Source organism: Haliotis rubra, unplaced genomic scaffold (genome assembly GCF_003918875.1).
Source record: "Haliotis rubra isolate DU_JTF1 unplaced genomic scaffold, ASM391887v1 Scf25, whole genome shotgun sequence".
In the NCBI taxonomy this organism is placed as follows: Eukaryota; Metazoa; Mollusca; class Gastropoda; order Lepetellida; family Haliotidae; genus Haliotis; species Haliotis rubra.
Window position 1 is genome coordinate 595376 of NW_025766558.1, and position 19915 is coordinate 615290.

A 19915-nucleotide genomic window follows, 5' to 3' on the forward strand; every position below is an offset into this window, starting at 1 on the left:
CACTAAGCCTGAAGTATGACAGTGTTACAGCTGTATGACTGTAAGTATAAACTGATCGAGGCAGACACCACTAAGCCTGAAGTACGACAGTGTTACAGCTGTATGACTGTAAGTATAAACTGATCGAGCCTGGCAGACACCACTAAGCCTGAGTACTTATAAACTGATCGAGTATAAACCGCGGGGAACTGAGACACCACTAAGCCTGAAGTCACGACAGTGTTACAGCTGTATGACTGTAAGTATAAACTGATCGAGGCAGAACACCACTAAGCCTGAAGTTCGACAGTGTTACCAGCTGTGCATGACTGTAAGTATAAACTGATCGAGGCAGACACCACTAAGCCTGAAGCACGACAGTGTTACCGCTGTATGACTGTAAGTATAAACTGATCGTAGGACAGTGTTACAGCTGTATGACTGTAAGTATAAACTGATCGAGGCAGACACCACTAAGCCTGAAGTACGACAGTGTTACCGCTGTATGACTGTAAGTATAAACTGATCGAGGCAGACACCACTAAGCCTGAAGTACGACAGTGTTACAGCTGTATGACTGTAAGTATAAACTGATCGAGGCAGACACCACTAAGCCTGAAGTACGACAGTGTTACCGCTGTATGACTGTAAGTATAAACTGATCGAGGCAGACACCACTAAGCCTGAAGTACGACAGTGTTACAGCTGTATGACTGTAAGTATAAACTGATCGAGGCAGACACCACTAAGCCTGAAGTACGACAGTGTTACAGCTGTATGACTGTAAGTATAAACTGATCGAGGAGACACCACTAAGCCTGAAGCTGTATGACTGTAAGTATAAACTGATCGAGGCAGACACCACTAAGCCTGAAGTACGACAGTGTTACCGCTGTATGACTGTAAGTATAAGTGATCGAGGCAGACACCACTAAGCCTGAAGTACGACAGTGTTACGCTGTATGACTGTATGACTGCCTAAGTAGTGTTAAATGACTGAGTATAAACGAGGCAGACACCACTAAGCCTGAAGTAGACAGTGTTACAGCTGTATGACTGTAAGTATAAACTGATCGAGGCAGACACCACTAAGCCTGAAGTACGACAGTGTTACAGCTGTATGACTGTAAGTATAAACTGATCGAGGAGACACCACTAAGCCTGAAGTACACTGACTGTAAGTATAAAAGACTAAGCCTGAAGTACGACAGTGTTACAGCTGTATGACTGTAAGTATAAACTGACCGAGGCAGACACCACTAAGCCTGAAGTTCGACAGTGTTACCGCTGTATGACTAGCATATAACGAACTGACGGCCACTTGGTCCCGCTCACTTGCTGTATTGTATGTCGAAATGCCCATAAGGAAGTAGGGCTATAACGAACTAAAATCAGTGGCCATTCGTTATAACGTAGTATACTTGTAGGGTAAAATGGCCCTGTGTGCCTGTACGACTGACCAATGGGGACAATGTCAGAAGTGCGATCTCATGCAGTGTTTTAGTGATCCATTCATACAAACTCGTATATCTGTCAACTTGCCCTGTTTCTCATATTGCGATATATTGCAATAATTTAAGAGATAATGGAAGGTTTCTGTCCGAGTGCGTACATCATAAATTCCTAATAGCTCTCTGCGTGCGACATCATGTACGATAAACTAAGAAATGGTAAAGAAAATGTTTGGCTTAAATATGTAGAAGATATATTGAATAGATGCGGACTGAGTGATGTGTTCAGAAATCCATATAATTATCCCCCCAAATGGGTTTCATCACAAGTAGAAATCATCTTAAGAGATCATGTCGATCAAACCTTGCGCAGCTCCGTTATTAATGGTTCTAAAGGAATTAATTACGAACTAAAGAAAGCCCGTCTTTCGAACAATTTTTACTTCTCGAAAAATCATTATATACCACGTAACACGGTAAGCACAATGTCCAGTGGAAACAGGAAGATGGCGTGGCCTATTCCGTCAGGATAGAATATGTCCTCTGTCTGATTCTCCAGCCATTGCAGATGAAATACACATTTATTTAGACGTACAGCCTTTGAAACAGAACGTCGTCTTTATATTAATGAATTTTAATTTAAAATGCCAAATATGTACAAATACAAAAGTCTAATCTGCAAAAGAAAAATGTCAGAATTAAAGAATCTGTTTGTTTTGAAAAGTTAAAATAACCTATCCTACTGATATCACCATTCTTGTCTGTTTCTGTAATACATATATATTTTAGGGGTGACTATTGAGGGGGAAACAACTATTGCGATAGCGATAGTCTATTGCGGCGAACTATTGCAATACTATTGCAATAGTTTTCTCTCTTGAAGTGTCTCATTTGAAGTCATTTCCCAAATGTACGTATAGTTTATATGAAATAAAAACAGGTTAAAGTAGTTTCAGTCAATTTAATAGCTAACAAGAAACTTGAAACCCAGATCAGGTAAACAGTTAAAACATAAACTCAGTGAAGCTGAAAGTCTGCACTCTAAATCAAAGTGAACGAATCTGGTACTTCCTGTAATTTGCGCTGCACATTTATCAGCGGAAGTCAATTACTAAACTATCGATAGTCACACATACTATCAATGCATCGATAATTTTTCGTTTCTACCATCAATTAATTACTATCGGAGACTCAACAGTTGCAATGCATCGATAGTTCGATGCATCGTTACAGCCCTAATATTTGTATTCTCTTGTACCACCGTGGGTGGTTTTTGAGAAAAATAAACTTGTCTTGTCATCTTCTTAGCTGCTGTTACACCATACTTTCAGGCTCCTCGTTCCCATTGTGCATGGTTGTATGACAGTGGTTTACACATAAATAAAATAATGTAGAACTTCAATGTGGAATGTTTAATTGACGTATTGTAACAAAGTTTTGAGAACATAATGATGAAGGTAATAGTATAACATGATGTCATTATCAGTGCTGTCACAGTTGCTTCAGTAGAATATGCACTTCAATGAAATTTGTAATTATCGTTACTGTATGTCAGTGCGTCATTTAGATTAAACTCCAATATAAACGTGTTAACATGAACCGTTGCAAAATGAAGCAAAAACATGATTTAAGTGAACTACTCGAGCTTAAAATCTCATGTGACCTCCAATAACTAAGATCCTTGACTAGAGTGTCATTATACAGTACTGCAAAGGCGTTTCTGATAAATTGATAGCATATGTCCCATTATGAAACAAACAAAATAACAAAATAACATGAATTGCTCTACTGAGAAATAACCAAGCTTGGTCCATTTGAGGTCACTTAATTCCTTCAAAACGTCACATATGAAACCATTCAAACCCACAAAACTTAAAGCCTTTGGTTGAATATTTGGCACTTTTTGAGCCTCTTATAAAGATACTTCCACTTGTAAAATGTTACATGAAACCAACAGAAATAAAAGTATATTTGGCACTTTTAGAGCACATTTTGTTGCTATGGAAATCAAGGGCAGATAATTCAAAGGGAGCTAACTCTGGATGCCCCCAATATATTGCAGAATCTGAACCATATCGCGATAATCGCATCGTATCATGCGCCTATTGAAATCGAGCGTGCTGGATCTCTGGCGTTGACATCTTACATTTACTGTTAATAAGGATAGTTGTTTGTCCAAATTAGTCACAGGTCACACAAAATTAATTTCCCATCTACATAAAATAAATAAACCAACACCAAACAGACAAATGCACACACTGCAACGAAACAGAAACGCCCGAACACGTCCTACTACACTGCATACACTACCAACAACACTGAACGGTGCTCCAGAGTTCACTGGACACTAACACACACGTAACACTACACTCCTAAGCCCACTCGGAGACCATAACGGTATATGGTCTCTGGCCCACTAAATAACATTCAAACCTTCAAAACCTTAGACAAATTTCTTGTCTAACGGGCCTTCTAGGTTGCATATAATCCCATATAACCGACCAGTGATAACATAACAACAAAACACACACACATCCCACCCCCACCCCCTACAAAAAACACGAAAAGACACCAGTGACCACGGAGGGTTCTCCCGGACCAACAGACACCAGTGACCACGGAGGACACTCCCACACCCCAACAGACACCAGTGACCACGGAGGGTTCTCCTGGACCAACAGACACCAGTGACCACGGAGGATTCTCCGGACCAACAGACACCAGTGACCACGGAGGACACTCCCACACCCCAACAGACACCAGTGACCACGGAGGGACTCTCCCACAGACACCAGTGACCACGGAGGACACAACAGTGACCACGGAGGGTTCTCCTGACCAACAGACACCTCACGGAGGATTCTCCCACACCAACAGACACCAGTGACAGAGGGCTCTCCACCCAGACACCAGTGACCACGGAGGGCTCTCCCACACCAACAGACACCAGTGACACACGGAGGGACACCAGTGACCACTCCCCGTGACCAACAGACACCAGTGACCACGGAGGACTCTCCCACACCCCAACAGACACCAGTGACCACGGAGGGCTCTCCCACACCAACAGACACCAGTGACCACGGAGGGCTCTCCCACACCAACAGACACCAGTGACCACGGAGGGGCTCTCCCACACCAACAGACGGAGGACACTCCCACAGACACCAGTGACCACGGAGGGCTCTCCCGCACCAACAGACACCAGTGACCACGGAGGGCTCTCCCACACCAACAGACACCAGTGACCACGGAGGGCTCTCCCGACCAACAGACACCAGTGACCACGGAGGGCTCTCCCACACCAACAGACACCAGTGACCACGGAGGGTTCTCCCACACCAACAGACACCAGTGACCACGGAGGACTCTCCCCACACCAACAGACACCAGTGACCACGGAGGGGCTCACCCCGCACCAACAGACACCAGTGACCACAGTGGAGGAGGGTTCTCCCGGACCAACAGACACCAACAGACACCAGTGACCACGGAGTGAACAGACACACCAACAGACACCAGTGACCACGGAGGGTTCTCCCAACACCAACAGACACCAGTGACCACGGAGGGTTCTCCACACCAACAGACACCTCCACGGAGGATTCCCACCAACAGACACCAGTGACCACGGAGGACACTCTCCACACCAACAGACACCAGTGACCAACAGACACCAGTGACCACGGAGGGTTCACCAACAGACACCAGTGACCACCAGGATCTCTCCCACACCACAGACACCAGTGACCACGGAGGACACCAACAGACACCAGTGACCACGGAGGGCTCTCTCCCGGACACCACCAACAGACACCAGTGACCACGGAGGATTCTCCTCTCCGCACCAACAGACACCAGTGACCACGGAGGGTTCTCCCACACCAACAGACACCAGTGACCCAACAGACACCAGACACCAGTGACCACGGAGGGCTCTCCCACACCAACAGACACCAGTGACCACGGAGGGTTCTCCCACACCAACAGACACCAGTGACCACGGAGGGCTCTCCTGGACCAACAGACACCAGTGACCACGGAGGGTTCTCCTGGACCAACAGACACCAGTGACCACGGAGGGCTCTCCCACACCAACAGACACCAGTGAACACGGAGGACTCTCCCGCACCAACAGACACCAGTGACCACGGAGGACACTCCCGCACCAACAGACACCAGTGACCACGGAGGGCTCTCCCGCACCAACAGACACCAGTGACCATGGAGGTCTCTCCCGGACCAGGATCACTGAAGCGGACAACAATAGAAGGATATACTCTTCTTATTATTGTGTACACACCCGGGACGAGTCACCCAGTGTGGGTAGAGATTGTTCCGGGTACAGTCTAAACACAACGTATCCACAACACAACATCGTAGATGCCGGGGTAGGTGCTCAAGAGGGTTGGAGCTGATGCTGTACCTAAGCCTCTATCTTGAATGATTAGGTTATCGTAGATAACCTTGTTACTTTGTTAGCGTGATCCTTACACATCTGCTATTTTGAATGTGAACAACACAAATTGGTTGTATAGCTGGCACGTGCTAATAAATCACATTACACGTACGCAATGCCACGTTTTGCCAATCACCAGCGTTACCTCCAGCAAGACAAACACTCATGACGTGGCATCTTTAGGATGGATACCAAACTGTCAACAACAAAATATCCCAATAAATCCAAAGTGTCAATATGTATCCCTTTGAATGATTGAAGAAACCTAGTAAAAGCTCATGATTATTTTGTGATAAATTCATTTGTGAAAATATTTTCCTCAAACTCCTAGAGCTTCAATATAAATTTATATATAAAGCAATTTACACAAAGGGAGTTGATAATGAGTTAGGTTCATTATATGGTTCAGTTTGTGAGAACATCGGTCATGTGTACATTGATTGTCCAACTCTCAGACTGTTTTGGAAAGAATTCATCAATCTCATTAATAGACTATTCAGCATAACATACCCACAAAACATATTTTATGTTGCTGCAATAGCAAGGTTTTTTTAGCAACAGCTTACTCAATCACATGATTTAATTGGCCAAACGCCATATATTTGTAATGAACATTTGGGGTTTGAAACCCAGTTTTAGTATCTATAAAGCAGTATTAAAATATGTGTATCAAATTGAAAAATATATTTGTTCGAAAAATATCTATGGATTTATTTAATAGAAAATGGAATATAATATCACCAGCGCCGTCACTGGGCCGTATCGGAAGTGAAATTACATTTGTGACGTCATTCCATTGTCTGCTCGCTCCATTACTTTTCAAGAATGGAGCGATGTGTACAAATTACAAATTAAAGACTTCATATTGTCATTTTTACATTTAATTTTGATAACAGAAATATTCCCAATACTTTGAATGTAATTTAAGTAGGGTAATATCCTCGTAACTCTGCATTCCTTAAAAATAATGTGCCTCGGCTCCATTATTTTTAAGGAATGGAGAGTTACTCGGACGTCACCCTCTACGTAAATTGTTACAACTTTTGTATCGATACAGTACAACAAAATTGACGATTCCAGGTTGAAAACAATAAGACAAATACTCGTGAGCACCCGACACGCCGAAAACAACAGGGGACATTTGAGTAAACCATGGGCTGCACTTGTTTGTGTCACCAAACATCCGGCGTGGATGTTGTAGGATGGAGAGTAACTAGGTCGATCATTCACTCCTGCATCAAGCTCGTGTGAGGAAGTGGCACTCAGGGCTTTATCAATACATAACTTCAATGTCTGACTCAAACAGTTGATCTACTGACGACGCACATCAGGTGATGAGGTCAATCGATTACTTTAGCCTGTAATTCGGTGTGTCAGCACCACATCATACCTCATGTTAACTATCACATCACACATGTTGTTGTCATTGGAACGCTGAGGTCACGTGTGTTTATATCTCCGAGACAGGTGACCTCCCCAGGGACAGAGAGTTACTGATCCGCGAACAGACCGTCAGTTGTCAGCGAGTACTGGAGGTGACTGGAACAACAAACATGAAGTTAGTAGTCTGCGGGGTTGTACTTCCCGCGCTCATCCTCGCCACACAGGGGATCCTGGAACACAGGACCATCTATCCACAGCCGGAGCAGATCCACCTATCTTACGGAGGTGTGTATGTAAGGGATTTTACATGGGTGTCGTACGTAAGGGGTTTACATGGGTGTCGTACGGAGGTGTGTGTATATGTAAGAGGGGTGTACGTGGGCGCCGAATGGAGATGTGTGTGTATGTAAGGGACTGTGCATAGATGCCGTACGTGTGTGTGAGTGTGTGTGTACGTGGGTACCGTACGGAGGCGTGTGTGTGTGTGTATGTGTAAGGGAGTGTACGTGGGTGCCGTACGGAGGTGTGTGTGTGTGTAAGGCGGTGTACGTGGGCGCCGTACGGAGGTGTGTGTGTGTGTAAGAGGGTGTACGTGGGTGCCGTACGGAGTGTGTGTGTGTATGTACGGAGGGTGTGTGTGTGAGAGGTGTACGTGGGTGCCGTACGGAGGTGTGTGTGTATGTAAGAGGGTGTACGTGGGTGCCGTACGGAGGTGTGTGTGTGTATGTAAGAGGGTGTACGTGGGTGCCGTACGGAGGTGTGTTTGTGTATGTAAGAGGGTGTACGTGGGTGCCGTACGGAGGTGTGTGTGTGTGTGTATGGGTGTAAGGGGTGCCGTACGGGTGCTGTACGGAGGGTGTGTGTGTGTGTGTATGTAAGAGGGTGTATGTGGGTGCCGTACGGAGGTGTGTGTGTGTATGTAAGGGGTGTACGTGGGTGCTGTACGGAGGTGTGTGTGTGTATGTAAGGAGGGTGTACGTGGGTGCCGTACGGAGGTGTGTGTGTGTGTGTATGTAAAGGGGTGTACGTGGGTGCCGTACGGAGGTGTGTGTGTGTATGTAAGGGGGTGTACGTGGGTGCCGTACGGAGGTGTGTGTGTGTGTGTATGTAAGGGGGTGTACGTGGGTGCCGTACGGAGGTGTGTGTGTGTATGTAAGGGGGTGTACGTGGGTGCCGTACGGAGGTGTGTTGTGTATGTAAGGGGTGTACATGGGCGTTGTACGGAGGTATGTGTGTATGTAAGGGGGTGTACGTGGGTGCCGTAGGAAGGTGTGTGTGTATGTGAGGGGGTGTACGTGGGTACCGTACGGAGGTGTTTGTGTATGTAAGGGACTCTACATGAGCGTCGTACAGAGGTATGTGTGTATGTAAGGGGTGTACGTGGGTGCCGTATGAAGGTGTGTGTGTATGTAAGGGACTGTACATGAGCGTCGTACTGAGGTATGTGTGTATGTAAGGGGGTGTACGTGGGTGCCGTACGGAGGTGTGTGTGTATGTAAGGGGGTGTACGTGGGTACCGTAGGGGGTTTTACGTGGGTGCCGTACTGGGTGTGTGTGTGTGTGTGTGTGTGTAAGGGGTGTACTTGGGCACCGTACGGAGATGTGTGTGTGTGTATGTAAGGAGGTGTACGTGGGTGCCGTACGGAGGGTGTGTGTGTGTATGTAAGGGGTGTACGTGGGTGCCGTACGGAGGTGTGTGTGTATGTGGGACTGTACATGAGTGTCGTACTGAGGTATCAGTGTATGTAAGGGGTGTACGTGGGTGCCGTATGAAGGGTTGTGTGTATGTTAGGGGTGTGTGAAGGTGTGTGTGTATGTAAAGGGTGTACGTGGGTGCCGTATGAAGGTGTGTGTGTATGTAAGGTGTGCATATGGGTGCCATACGGAGGTATGTGTGTATGTAAGGGTGTGTACGTGGGTACCGTACGGAGGTGTGTGTGTATGTAAAGGGGTGTACGTGGGTGCCGTACGGAGGTGTGTGTGTATGTACGGGACTGTACATGAGTGTCGTACTGAGGTATGTGTGTGTATGTAAGGGGGTGTACGTGGGTGCCGTATGAAGGTGTGTGTGTATGTAAGGGTGTGTATGTATGTAGGGGGGTGTACGTGGGTGCCGTATGAAGGTGTGTGTGTATGTAAGGGACTGCATATAGGTGCCATATGGAGGTATGTGTGTATGTAAGGGGTTATATGTGGGTATCGTTCGGAATGGACTCAAAACTGCTTAGATATTCGTAACTCGCAATAAAATAAGGGGTGCCGGCCAAGTCTTTCTTCAATTTTCATTCTCCCCCATCCCTTCGCTCAAGTGTTCCAGTACCCCGTTCACTTCTAATTAGTAGCAGTGTCTTTACATTGGAGCAGTGTCAGGTCAGTGTGTGTGCCCTTGATTTGGTTAGATGACTGAAGAACAAGTCTCTACACATTGAGATAGTGGAGGTACATGGGAGCAGTGTCAGTTCAGTGTGTGTGCCCTTGATTAGGTTCAGATGACTGAAGAACAAGTCTCTACACATTGAGATAGTGGAGGTACATGGGTCACCAAGAAAATATCTCATTGTATAGCTGGTAAGAACAGATGTTATCGGAGGTATTTGTAAACAGGGGGCATCATCTATAACAGTGTCAGCAGCATCGATATCACGGTGATAACAGCTGTCTCTCAGAGATGGACAGGAGATTAACCCTTCGACCGACATTAGATGTGGTGTGCAAGAGGTGTCGCTGGTACCGTCACCGGTCTGTTCAGATCTCAGTCTCTGAATTGATTCACGTACATCAAAACCTTTGGATGTCAGTTATTTTGAGTCATGTTATCCAAGCTGACTTCGCCAAGAGAAACAATGATGGCTAGATATCCCCCACCAGGGTCCAACTAAGCTTCAACCTTCAGTAGGTTTCAGGGTGTCTTCATACGTTCATGCAAACGTTGCAGAATAGCCCCAAAGTTTCCCAAACCCACCATTTCCTTTCCAAAACAATGAAATCTAAAGACATACATTAGAATTGTCAGCAATAAATACATAAAAAGGAGTTTAATTCTAGAAAAAAAACCAAGGACACAGCTGTTCCTTCCGAGAGCTTAACTTTCAAATCTTTCTCCGATTCAAGGGCTTTCTGAGATTGTCTCATGTAGATGATGTTGTTACAGCCGCCCCCGACCAGATGGTGGTGACGTGGGTGACTCTCGGCAAGGCAGGCACCGCCACCGTCAACTACGGGGAGGGGAAACTCGATCAGACTCAGTATGGAACCACCACCATCTTCACTGATGGTGGCACTGAGAAGCGTGTGCTCTACATACACCGTGTGACACTGTCGGGCCTGAACCTTGGACACCAATATAGTGAGTAGCTGTAGATCTGGTGATGGTGGCACCGAGAGGCGTGTGCTCTATATACACCGTGTGACACTGTCGGGCCTGAACCTTGGACACCAATATAGTGAGTAGCTGTAGATCTGATGATGGTGGCACCGAGAGGCGTGTGCTCTATATACACCGTGTGACACTGTCGGGCCTGAACCTTGGACACCAATATAGTGAGTAGCTGTAGGTCTGATGATGGTGGCACCGAGAGGCGTGTGCTCTATATACACCGTGTGACACTGTCGGGCCTGAACCTTGGACACCAATATAGTGAGTAGCTGTAGGTCTGGTGACGGTGGCACCGAGAGGCGTGTGCTCTATATACACCGTGTGACACTGTCGGGCCTGAATCTTGGACACCAATATAGTGAGTAGCTGTAGGTCTGATGATGGTGGCACCGAGAGGCGTGTGCTTCATATACACCGCGTTACACTGTCGGGCCTGAACCTTGTAGATCTGCTGGTGGACCTGAAATGGTTAAATGTCTCCTGCTTGTTCCAGCGTACAGATGCGGAAGTGACGCCGGCTACAGCTCCATCCTGACCTTCAGGGCGATGCAGGGCGGCAGTGACTGGAGTCCCAGACTTGCTGTCTTTGGTGACCTTGGCAATGAGAACCCACGTGCATTGCCCTATTTACAAGAAGAGGCTGAGGCTGGACACTTTGATGCCATTCTCCACGTAGGTACGTGATAAACTTTGGCATATCGTCGCGTAGGTACCTATATTGGCGACCACGAGACGTAGATGCCTGACAGACAGATGTTTGTATCTTCCACGATTACATTTGAAACGTGTGCATGTGTGCATGTTATAAATAGGTTGATGTACGTGCGTGCATGTAGGTGTGTAGGATCACGGCCTCCACCGAACTTCCTCCGAATATACCAGGACGATATTAAGGGAACCCCATGGTTTGGTCAGAAAGGATATGTAAAGAAAGGCGGAATTCAGGTTTTCAAAGCAAAGTCATATCTGAGCTTCCATACAGGCACCCTAAAGGGCTTACTGGATATCAAACGACGGGTTGTCTCCCCTCTCTCGCCAGTCGTATTTGGGCCTCCCAAAGGTGTCGTGAATTCAACCGAGAACATCTCACAGGTCAGAGACCATATACCTGTATATGGTCTCTGCACAGGTGTTCAGTCGATGACACCTCTGGATATTTGACTGCTCAGGACAATAACATCTGATGCCTGAGACACCGAATACGTCAGTTATAACAGCTGGAGGTAACGCCTGGTCCACACGATGGTGACGGGTCATGGCCTGTTGTCGTACGTACTGCCAACTGAAACCACGATGCTGCCACAGACGGACTGCTTTCACCCTGCACGTCGTCTCCAAGCAAGCCGTCTACCACCTGCACAGCGTCAACATAACCTCAATTCACAGGACACCTGGTGGTGTGTCCACTGTTGTCGGTAGCGCTTCAGTGCCACGGTGCTTTCCTCGGGAAGGACGTCTTGATGTCAGAACCGCAAGTTTCAACCTGTGACGTCGGTGATTGGCCAGCTTAACCATACCTGCATGGAGCTGTGTTTGTATTGCCTGTCTTTATCTTCGATACATTTTCCTGTTTGTACCCCAGTGAGTGCGTTCGTGTGCGTGTGCGTGTGTGCGCGTGCGTGTGTGAACACACGTTACACGCGTATTTCCTAAACACGTACATGTTTGTTTTTACAGGGGACTTCGCCTACGACTTTGACACCGTGAGTATCACCTGGAGGGAGAGAAAGACGTATTGTCTGTGGATAGTGGGGGAAGATGGTGTCATTTCTGTGGGTAATGGGAAAGTTGAAGTATTGTCCGTGGATAGTAGGGGAAAATGATGTCATTTCTGTGGGTTCTTTTACCAAATTTGTTGGATTCTGATCTGATTGCCATCAATTGTTTGATTGATATTAACGTACGACTTGCCTATTTTCCTACAATGTCATTTGTTATAATATGCCTGGGTATGTGCCAAACTCTGAATACAAACGCAGGGTTTATACATGGTTGTCATGTGATGTCATGTTTTGGTACCTAAAAAAGATGAATAAAAAAAGAAAGTAAGTATTGTGGGGAAGATGGTATCCTTTCTGTGGATATTGGGGGAAGATGGTGTCCTTTCTGTTGGTAATGGGGGTGGTGTGGAGAGTTATTGACAGAACTGATACCATGTCTTGTTGCCAGGACAACGCCCGCCTCGGCGATGAGTTCATGCGTCAGATAGAGCCCGTGGCAGCCATGGTTCCCTACATGGTGTGTGTTGGCAACCACGAACACGCATAGTGAGTACTTCCGGTATTAGCTGTTAGCACAGGACTGACGTCACACTATCAACCTGTTGATAATCGACACACTTTATGTTGTGCGATAACCCAGTTCTCCTGTATTTACTGATTACATATTGAATATATTTCTTGTTTCAACACAACCAGATTATCAATTGTATCCTAACTCGGTTTAGCAGTACAACTATAGTAAAAGCACAAAGTTCAGATGCAGTACAACAGTCAAAGGTTGTATGATAGTAGTGATAATATTGATAATAAGAATAATTAATCCTCATCATCAGACAGCAACAGTGGTGGAAGGCAGACCACGTCTGGATATCCACTGTAAAGATATGGTCCTCCCACAACAGCTGGTCGTAATGGCGTGTGAGATGAGATATGGGCATGGCCCCTTATATAATCTTAATGGTTTCCAGAATGTTTTAAACTATGGTGGAATAGTCATTAGCTCTTCTAAAAGATTCCTAATTACACAACTGTTCTACATTTGTTCTTCCGTCTTCATCAAGGCCAGTAGTGTGGGAAGATTGGCATTTTCACCCTGGATATCCAGCCTAGGTTTGGTTAAACCACGGACCTTGTGGCTGTTGTATAATGTCATTGTATTCACAGTACCCCTGACTGTTGTACCCCTGACTGTTGTACTCCTGACTGTTGTACCCCTGACTGTTGTACCCCTGACTGTTGTACTCCTGACTGTTGTACCCCTGACTGTTGTACCCCTGACTGTTGTACCACTGTACTCCTGACTATTGTACCCCTGATTGTTGTACCCCTGAATGTTGTACCCCTGATTGTTGTACCCCTGATTGTTGTATCCCTGAATGTTTTACCCCTGTTGTACCCCTGTTGTTGTACCCCTGACTGTTGTACCCTGACTGTTGTACTCTGACTGTTGTACCCTGACTGTTGTACCCCTGACTGTTGTACCCCTGACTGTTGTACTCTGATATGTTGTGTTGTACCCCTGACTGTTGTACCCTGACTGTTGATTGTTGTACCTGAATGTTGTACCCTGACTGTTGTACCCCTGACTGTTGTACCCCTGACTGTTGTACCCCTGACTGTTGTACTTCCTGTTGACTGTTGTTGATTGTTGTACCCTGACTGTTGTACCCTGACTGTTGTACCCCTGACTGTTGTGACTATTGTCTGACTGTTGTACCCCTGATTGTTGTACCCCTGACTGTTGTACCCCTGACTGTTGTACCCTGACTGTTGTACCCCTGACTGTTGTACCCCTGACTGTTGTACCCCTGACTGTTGTACCCTGACTGTTGTACTCCTGACTGTTGTACCCCTGATTGTTGTACCCCTGACTGTTGTACCCTGACCCTGACTGTTGTACCCCTGACTGTTGTACCCCTGACTGTTGTACCCTGACTACCCCTGACTGTTGTACCCTGATTGTTGTACCCCTGACTGTTGTACCCCTGACTGTTGTACCCCTGACTGTTGTACCCTGACTGTTGTACCCTACTGTTGTACCCCCTGACTGTTGTACCCTGACTGTTGTACCCCTGACTGTTGTACCCCTGACTGTTGTACCCTGACTGTTGTACCCCTGACTGTTGTACCCCTGACTGTTGTACCCCTGACTGTTGTAGCCCTGATTGTTGTACCCCTGACTGTTGTACCCCTGACTGTTGTACCCCTGACTGTTGTACCCTGACTGTTGTACCCTAACTGTTTTACCCTTGACTGTTGTACCCCTGACTGTTGTACCCCTGACTCTTGTTCTCCTGACTGTTGTACTCCTGACTGTTGTACCCTGACTGTTGTACCCCTGACCGTTGTACCGCTGACTGTTGTACCCCTGACTGTTGTACCCTGACTCCTGACTGTTGTACCCTGACTGTTGTACCCCTGATTGTTGTACCCCTGGCTGTTGTACTGCCGCCGTTTAAGTTCTACCATTGTTCTTATTTTTCTGCAATATGTGTTCATTAGAAAACATAGAGCCAACTGTTACCTGTGAGATATTTCCGTGTTTTTGGGTTTTTTCGCACAGATTTCTGATTCTAAATATTGTTTCAAGTTTGAACAAACAGTGTCTTTGAAATAAAGGAAACTATTAACTGATATCTGCACGTTTTCTGGCACACAGAGTTATGTCGGACGTCTCAATTCGCTGCGGAGAGTTGTGTCCCTTTGCTATGTCGGTGGCCTGTGATCGTAGGTTCGAATCTCGGTTTTGCCCTGGTCATGTTTCCAGGTTTCACAGTACCATGTCGAGCGCCGAGATTTGCATCAATTCGTGCATTCCCCCATCATGATGCATAACAGAAACACACCTTCTCCTTCTTCCATGTAGCCCACGGATGATGTAGCCAGTTGTATCATCACAGGTCATACATACACACACAAATAGAACACGCTTGGCAATGTCAGTATCTTCACATACAGCACATGTCTCCTCTTTCAGCAACTTCTCCAACTATAGGAACAGGTTCACGATGCCTGGTGGAGACGGGGAGGGCATGTACTTCAGGTAGGTATGTTCAACCATTACAAACAAGAAGTGGCTGTGTTGTGTAGTAGGATTTGGACATCAGTATCACCCTACAAGAAATGAAACTGCTTATTGCCTTAAAATAATCTCAGAAAATGAAAGCCTCAAACGTTAACGTAAATGGCTTCTCTTTTTGTTCAACATTTACCATGAGTGTTTTAGTCATACATATATACACAACACATTACCGAGTAATGCTCACACACATTCCTAGTAATAGTAATAGTCCGCTTAAATGGCGCTCATATCCAGGCACACTGCCTGCTCACGGCGCTACGTACATTACACACTCACACACATTCCCTAGTAATGCTCACACACATTCCCTAGTAATGCTCACACAAATTACCGAGTAATGCTCACACACATTCCCTAGTAATGCTCACACACATTCCCTAGTAATGCTCACACAAATTACCGAGTAATGCTCACACACATTCCCTAGTAATGCTCACACAAATTACCGAGTAATGATCGCAAACATTCCCTAGTAATGCTCACACAAATTACCGAGTAATGCTCTCACACACTGGTGATGCTCCCCTACACAACCCACACACTTAATGCTTCACACATACACTACTCCTGATACACACAGCGTCACACAGCCACACTGATCCACGTTACAAACATCTGCAGCTGGAACATCGGCCCCGCCCACATCATCAGTTTCTCCACCGAGGTGTACTACTACGGCGTGAGCACGGAGAGTATCCGCGCCCAATACGAGTGGCTGGAGAAGGACCTGCAGGAGGCCAACCTCCCAGCCAATAGAGCCGCTCGGCCGTGGATCATAGTGATGGGCCACAAACCCATGTACTGCTCCAACAGTGACAAAGGGAACTGTGTGACAATGACGACAACCCGGTAGGTGGTCACCATGGAAACCAAGTTGGTGGTAATGCCATCGCATCTGATCGAATTTCATATTCAGCGATTTAACATTATGGTCCAGGCGTTAGTGTGACAGTAACAATCTTTGTTAATAATTGACTAAGTTATACGACCATGAAAGTTTTGTCAATGAATGATGACAAGAAAATTGTAGGATATGTTGACGTTCTAGTTGGAGATATGTCTGTTCACAGATTAGAAACGGCAACAAGTACTACCCTGCAAGTCTGGAGGAGTTGTTCTACAAGTATGGCGTGGATCTGGAGTTCTTTGCTCATGAACATTCCTACGAGCGGCTGTGGCCGGTGTACAAGACCAAGGTACGCAAACTGACTGTGTCGACCGATGCTCACAAGCAGAAACCTAGCATGTCCACATACTGCAGAAGCTGTTATTCAACCCTGATGGTGGCTTCTTTGATAGGCATTTTAGAAGTTTTATAGGTGAAGGAAAACCAAGTTCTATGGATAGTCAACTTCTTTATTGCAATTATTATAATATTTTGGAGATTTTACGCGCACTTTCCGCCCTGATTATATTTGACGCCGTGACGTACAATCACCTATACTTCATTTCACTGAACCCGTGAAGATCGGGGTTAGAATTGCTTTCAGTAACCCATGCTTGTCGTAAGAGGCGACTAACCGGATCGAGTGGTCAGGCTCGCTGACTTGGTTGACACACGTATCCCAATTGCGTAGATCGATGCTCATGCTGTTGATCACTGGGTTGTCTGGTCCAGACTGGATTATTTACAGACCGCCGCCATATAGCTGGAATATTGCTGAGTGCGGCGTAAAACTAAATTCACTCACCCATTTCACTGAACAGCGCCCTCTAGTGACAAGTGGCATGTGATCAGTTCCATTCAAGTTTTGATTTGGAATCTCATGGCTTTCATTACTTTCTTTGGAACTTTTAATTTACATGTCACCTTGTTGTTTTTTCAGATTTGCAACGGCAGCATTGACAAACCCTACGTGAACCCCCAGGCGCCCGTACATGTTGTTACTGGATCAGCCGTGAGTCGATAAGACGCTGGTTTCAATGCAGATCAAACAACTGATAGATATATGTGTTGCTAGATTTCACAGCATATGTTCATGTAGTGGAGTGTACTATTGAATACTTATCATTGAATAATATATTTTATCCTGAAACAAGTTTCTATGTCAACTGAGGGATGTTACACTATTACTTCACAGGGTGACAGAGAAGGACAGACCAAGTTTTTACATACAGTTTTACCCTGGACTGCATTCCACACTGACGATTACGGATATACCCGGGTGACAGTGCAGAATGCAACTCATCTGTACATGGAGGAAATGTCTGTAGATAAGGTTTGTACCTCTAGAAGTCATGTCATCTGTCTGGTGTACTTGTAGGTATCACACATTGCACAACACGTGATCTATCTGGTGTACTTGTAGGCATCACATATTGCACAACACGTGATCTATCTGGTGTACTTGTAGGCATCACACATTGCACAACACGTGATCTATCTGGTGTACTTGTAGGCATCACATATTGCACAACACGTGATCTATCTAGTGTACTTGTAGGCATCACATATTGCACAACACGTGATCTATCTGTGCATCACTATCACAACACATGATCTATCTAGTGTACTTGTAGGCATCACATATTGCACAACACATGATCTCTCTAGTGTACTTGTAGGCATCACACATTGCACAACACGTGATCTATCTGGTGTACTTGTAGGCATCACATATTGCACAACACATGATCTATCTAGTGTACTTGTAGGCATCACACATTGCACAACACATGATCTATCTGGTGTACTTGTAGGCATCACATATTGCACAACACGTGATCTATCTGGTGTACTTGTAGGCATCACATATTGCACAACACATGATCTATCTGGTGTACTTGTAGGCATCACATATTGCACAACACATGATCTATCTGGTGTACTTGTAGGCATCACATATTGCACAACACGTGATCTATCTGGTGTACTTGTAGGCATCACATATTGCACAACACGTGATCTATCTGGTGTACTTGTAGGCATCACATATTGCACAACACGTGATCTATCTGGTGTACTTGTAGGGTATACCCATGTTTTTGGAACGGCGGTGTAGCCTTATGGAACTGATTATGGCACTGCCAGTGTATCGAGTACATCACACAGATCTTAGCAATGAAATAATAACAATGTAACCATCTTACCATCTCTTGTTCTTTTATAGTGCCCTGAAGAAAGAATGTGAAGTTTCTTTTTTGACTCAGTATATTTGACGCCTTGACGTACAATCACATATACTTCATTTCACTGAACCCGTGAAGATCGGGGTTAGAATTGATTTTCAGTAACCCATGCTTGTCGTAAGAGGCGACTAACGGGATCGAGTGGTCAAGCTCGCTGACTTGGTTGACACACGTATCCCAATTGCGTAGATCGATATTCATGCTGTTGATCACTGGGTTGTCTGGTCCAGACTGGATTAGTTACAGACCGCCGCCATATAGCCGGAATATTGCTGAGTGCGGCGTAAAACTAAACTCACTCACTCATTTCACTGAACAGCGCCCTCTAGTGACAAGTGGCATGTGATCAGCTCAATTCAAGTTTTGATTTGGAATCTCATGGCTTTCATTATTTTCTTTGGAACTTTTTATTTACATGTCACGTTGTTTTTTCAGATTTGCAACGGCAGCATTGACACACCCTACGTGAACCCCCAGGCGCCCGTACATGTTGTTACTGGATCAGCCGTGAGTCGATAAGACGCTGGTTTCAATGCAGATCAAACAACTGATAGATATATGTGTTGCTAGATTTCACAGCATATGTTCATGTAGAGGAGTGTACTATTGAATACTTATCATTGAATAATATATTTTATCCTGAAACAAGTTTCTATGTCAACTGAGGGGATGTATCTGGTGTACTTGTAGGCATCACACCAATTGCACAACACATGATCTATCTGGATGTACTTGTAGGCATCACACATTGCACAAACGCGTGATCTATCTGTGGTGTACTTGTAGGCATCACATATTGCACAACACGTGATCTATCTGGTGTACTTGTAGGCATCACATTGCACAACACATGATCTATCTGGTGTACTTGTAGGCATCACATATTGCACAACACGTGATCTATCTGGTGTACTTGTAGGCATCACATATTGCACAACACGTGATGATCTATCTACATTGCACAACACGTGTGATCTACTTGTAGGCATCACATATTGCACAACACGTGATCTATCTTGTAATACTTGTAGGCATCACATATTGCACAACACATGATCTATCTGGTGTACTTGTAGGCATCACATATTGCACAACACATGATCTATCTGTGGTGTACTTGTAGGCATCACATATTGCACAACACGTGATCTATCTGGTGTACTTGTAGGCATCACATATTGCACAACACGTGATCTATCCGTGCTTGTAGGCATCACATATTGCACAACACGTGATCTATCTGGTGTACTTGTAGGCATCACATATTGCACAACACGTGATCTATCTGGTGTACTTGTAGGCATCACATATTGCACAGTACGTGATCTATCTGAT

At 45.5% G+C, this 19915-nt stretch overlaps 1 protein-coding gene across 1 annotated transcript; it reads left to right on the forward strand.

The window, feature by feature from the left end:
- The first annotated feature begins 930 nt into the window (after positions 1-930).
- LOC124279306 (acid phosphatase type 7-like) lies at positions 931-19099 on the forward strand. The gene is given in 13 exon segments (XM_046715118.1): positions 931-947; positions 7357-7557; positions 10424-10618; positions 11142-11324; positions 12326-12351; positions 12818-12915; positions 15347-15412; positions 16073-16266; positions 16269-16300; positions 16522-16647; positions 17278-17349; positions 17533-17670; positions 19016-19099. Coding segments are annotated over 12 exon segments (1329 nt in total). The 5' UTR covers positions 931-947; positions 7357-7442.
- Positions 19100-19915: the final 816 nt, after the last annotated feature.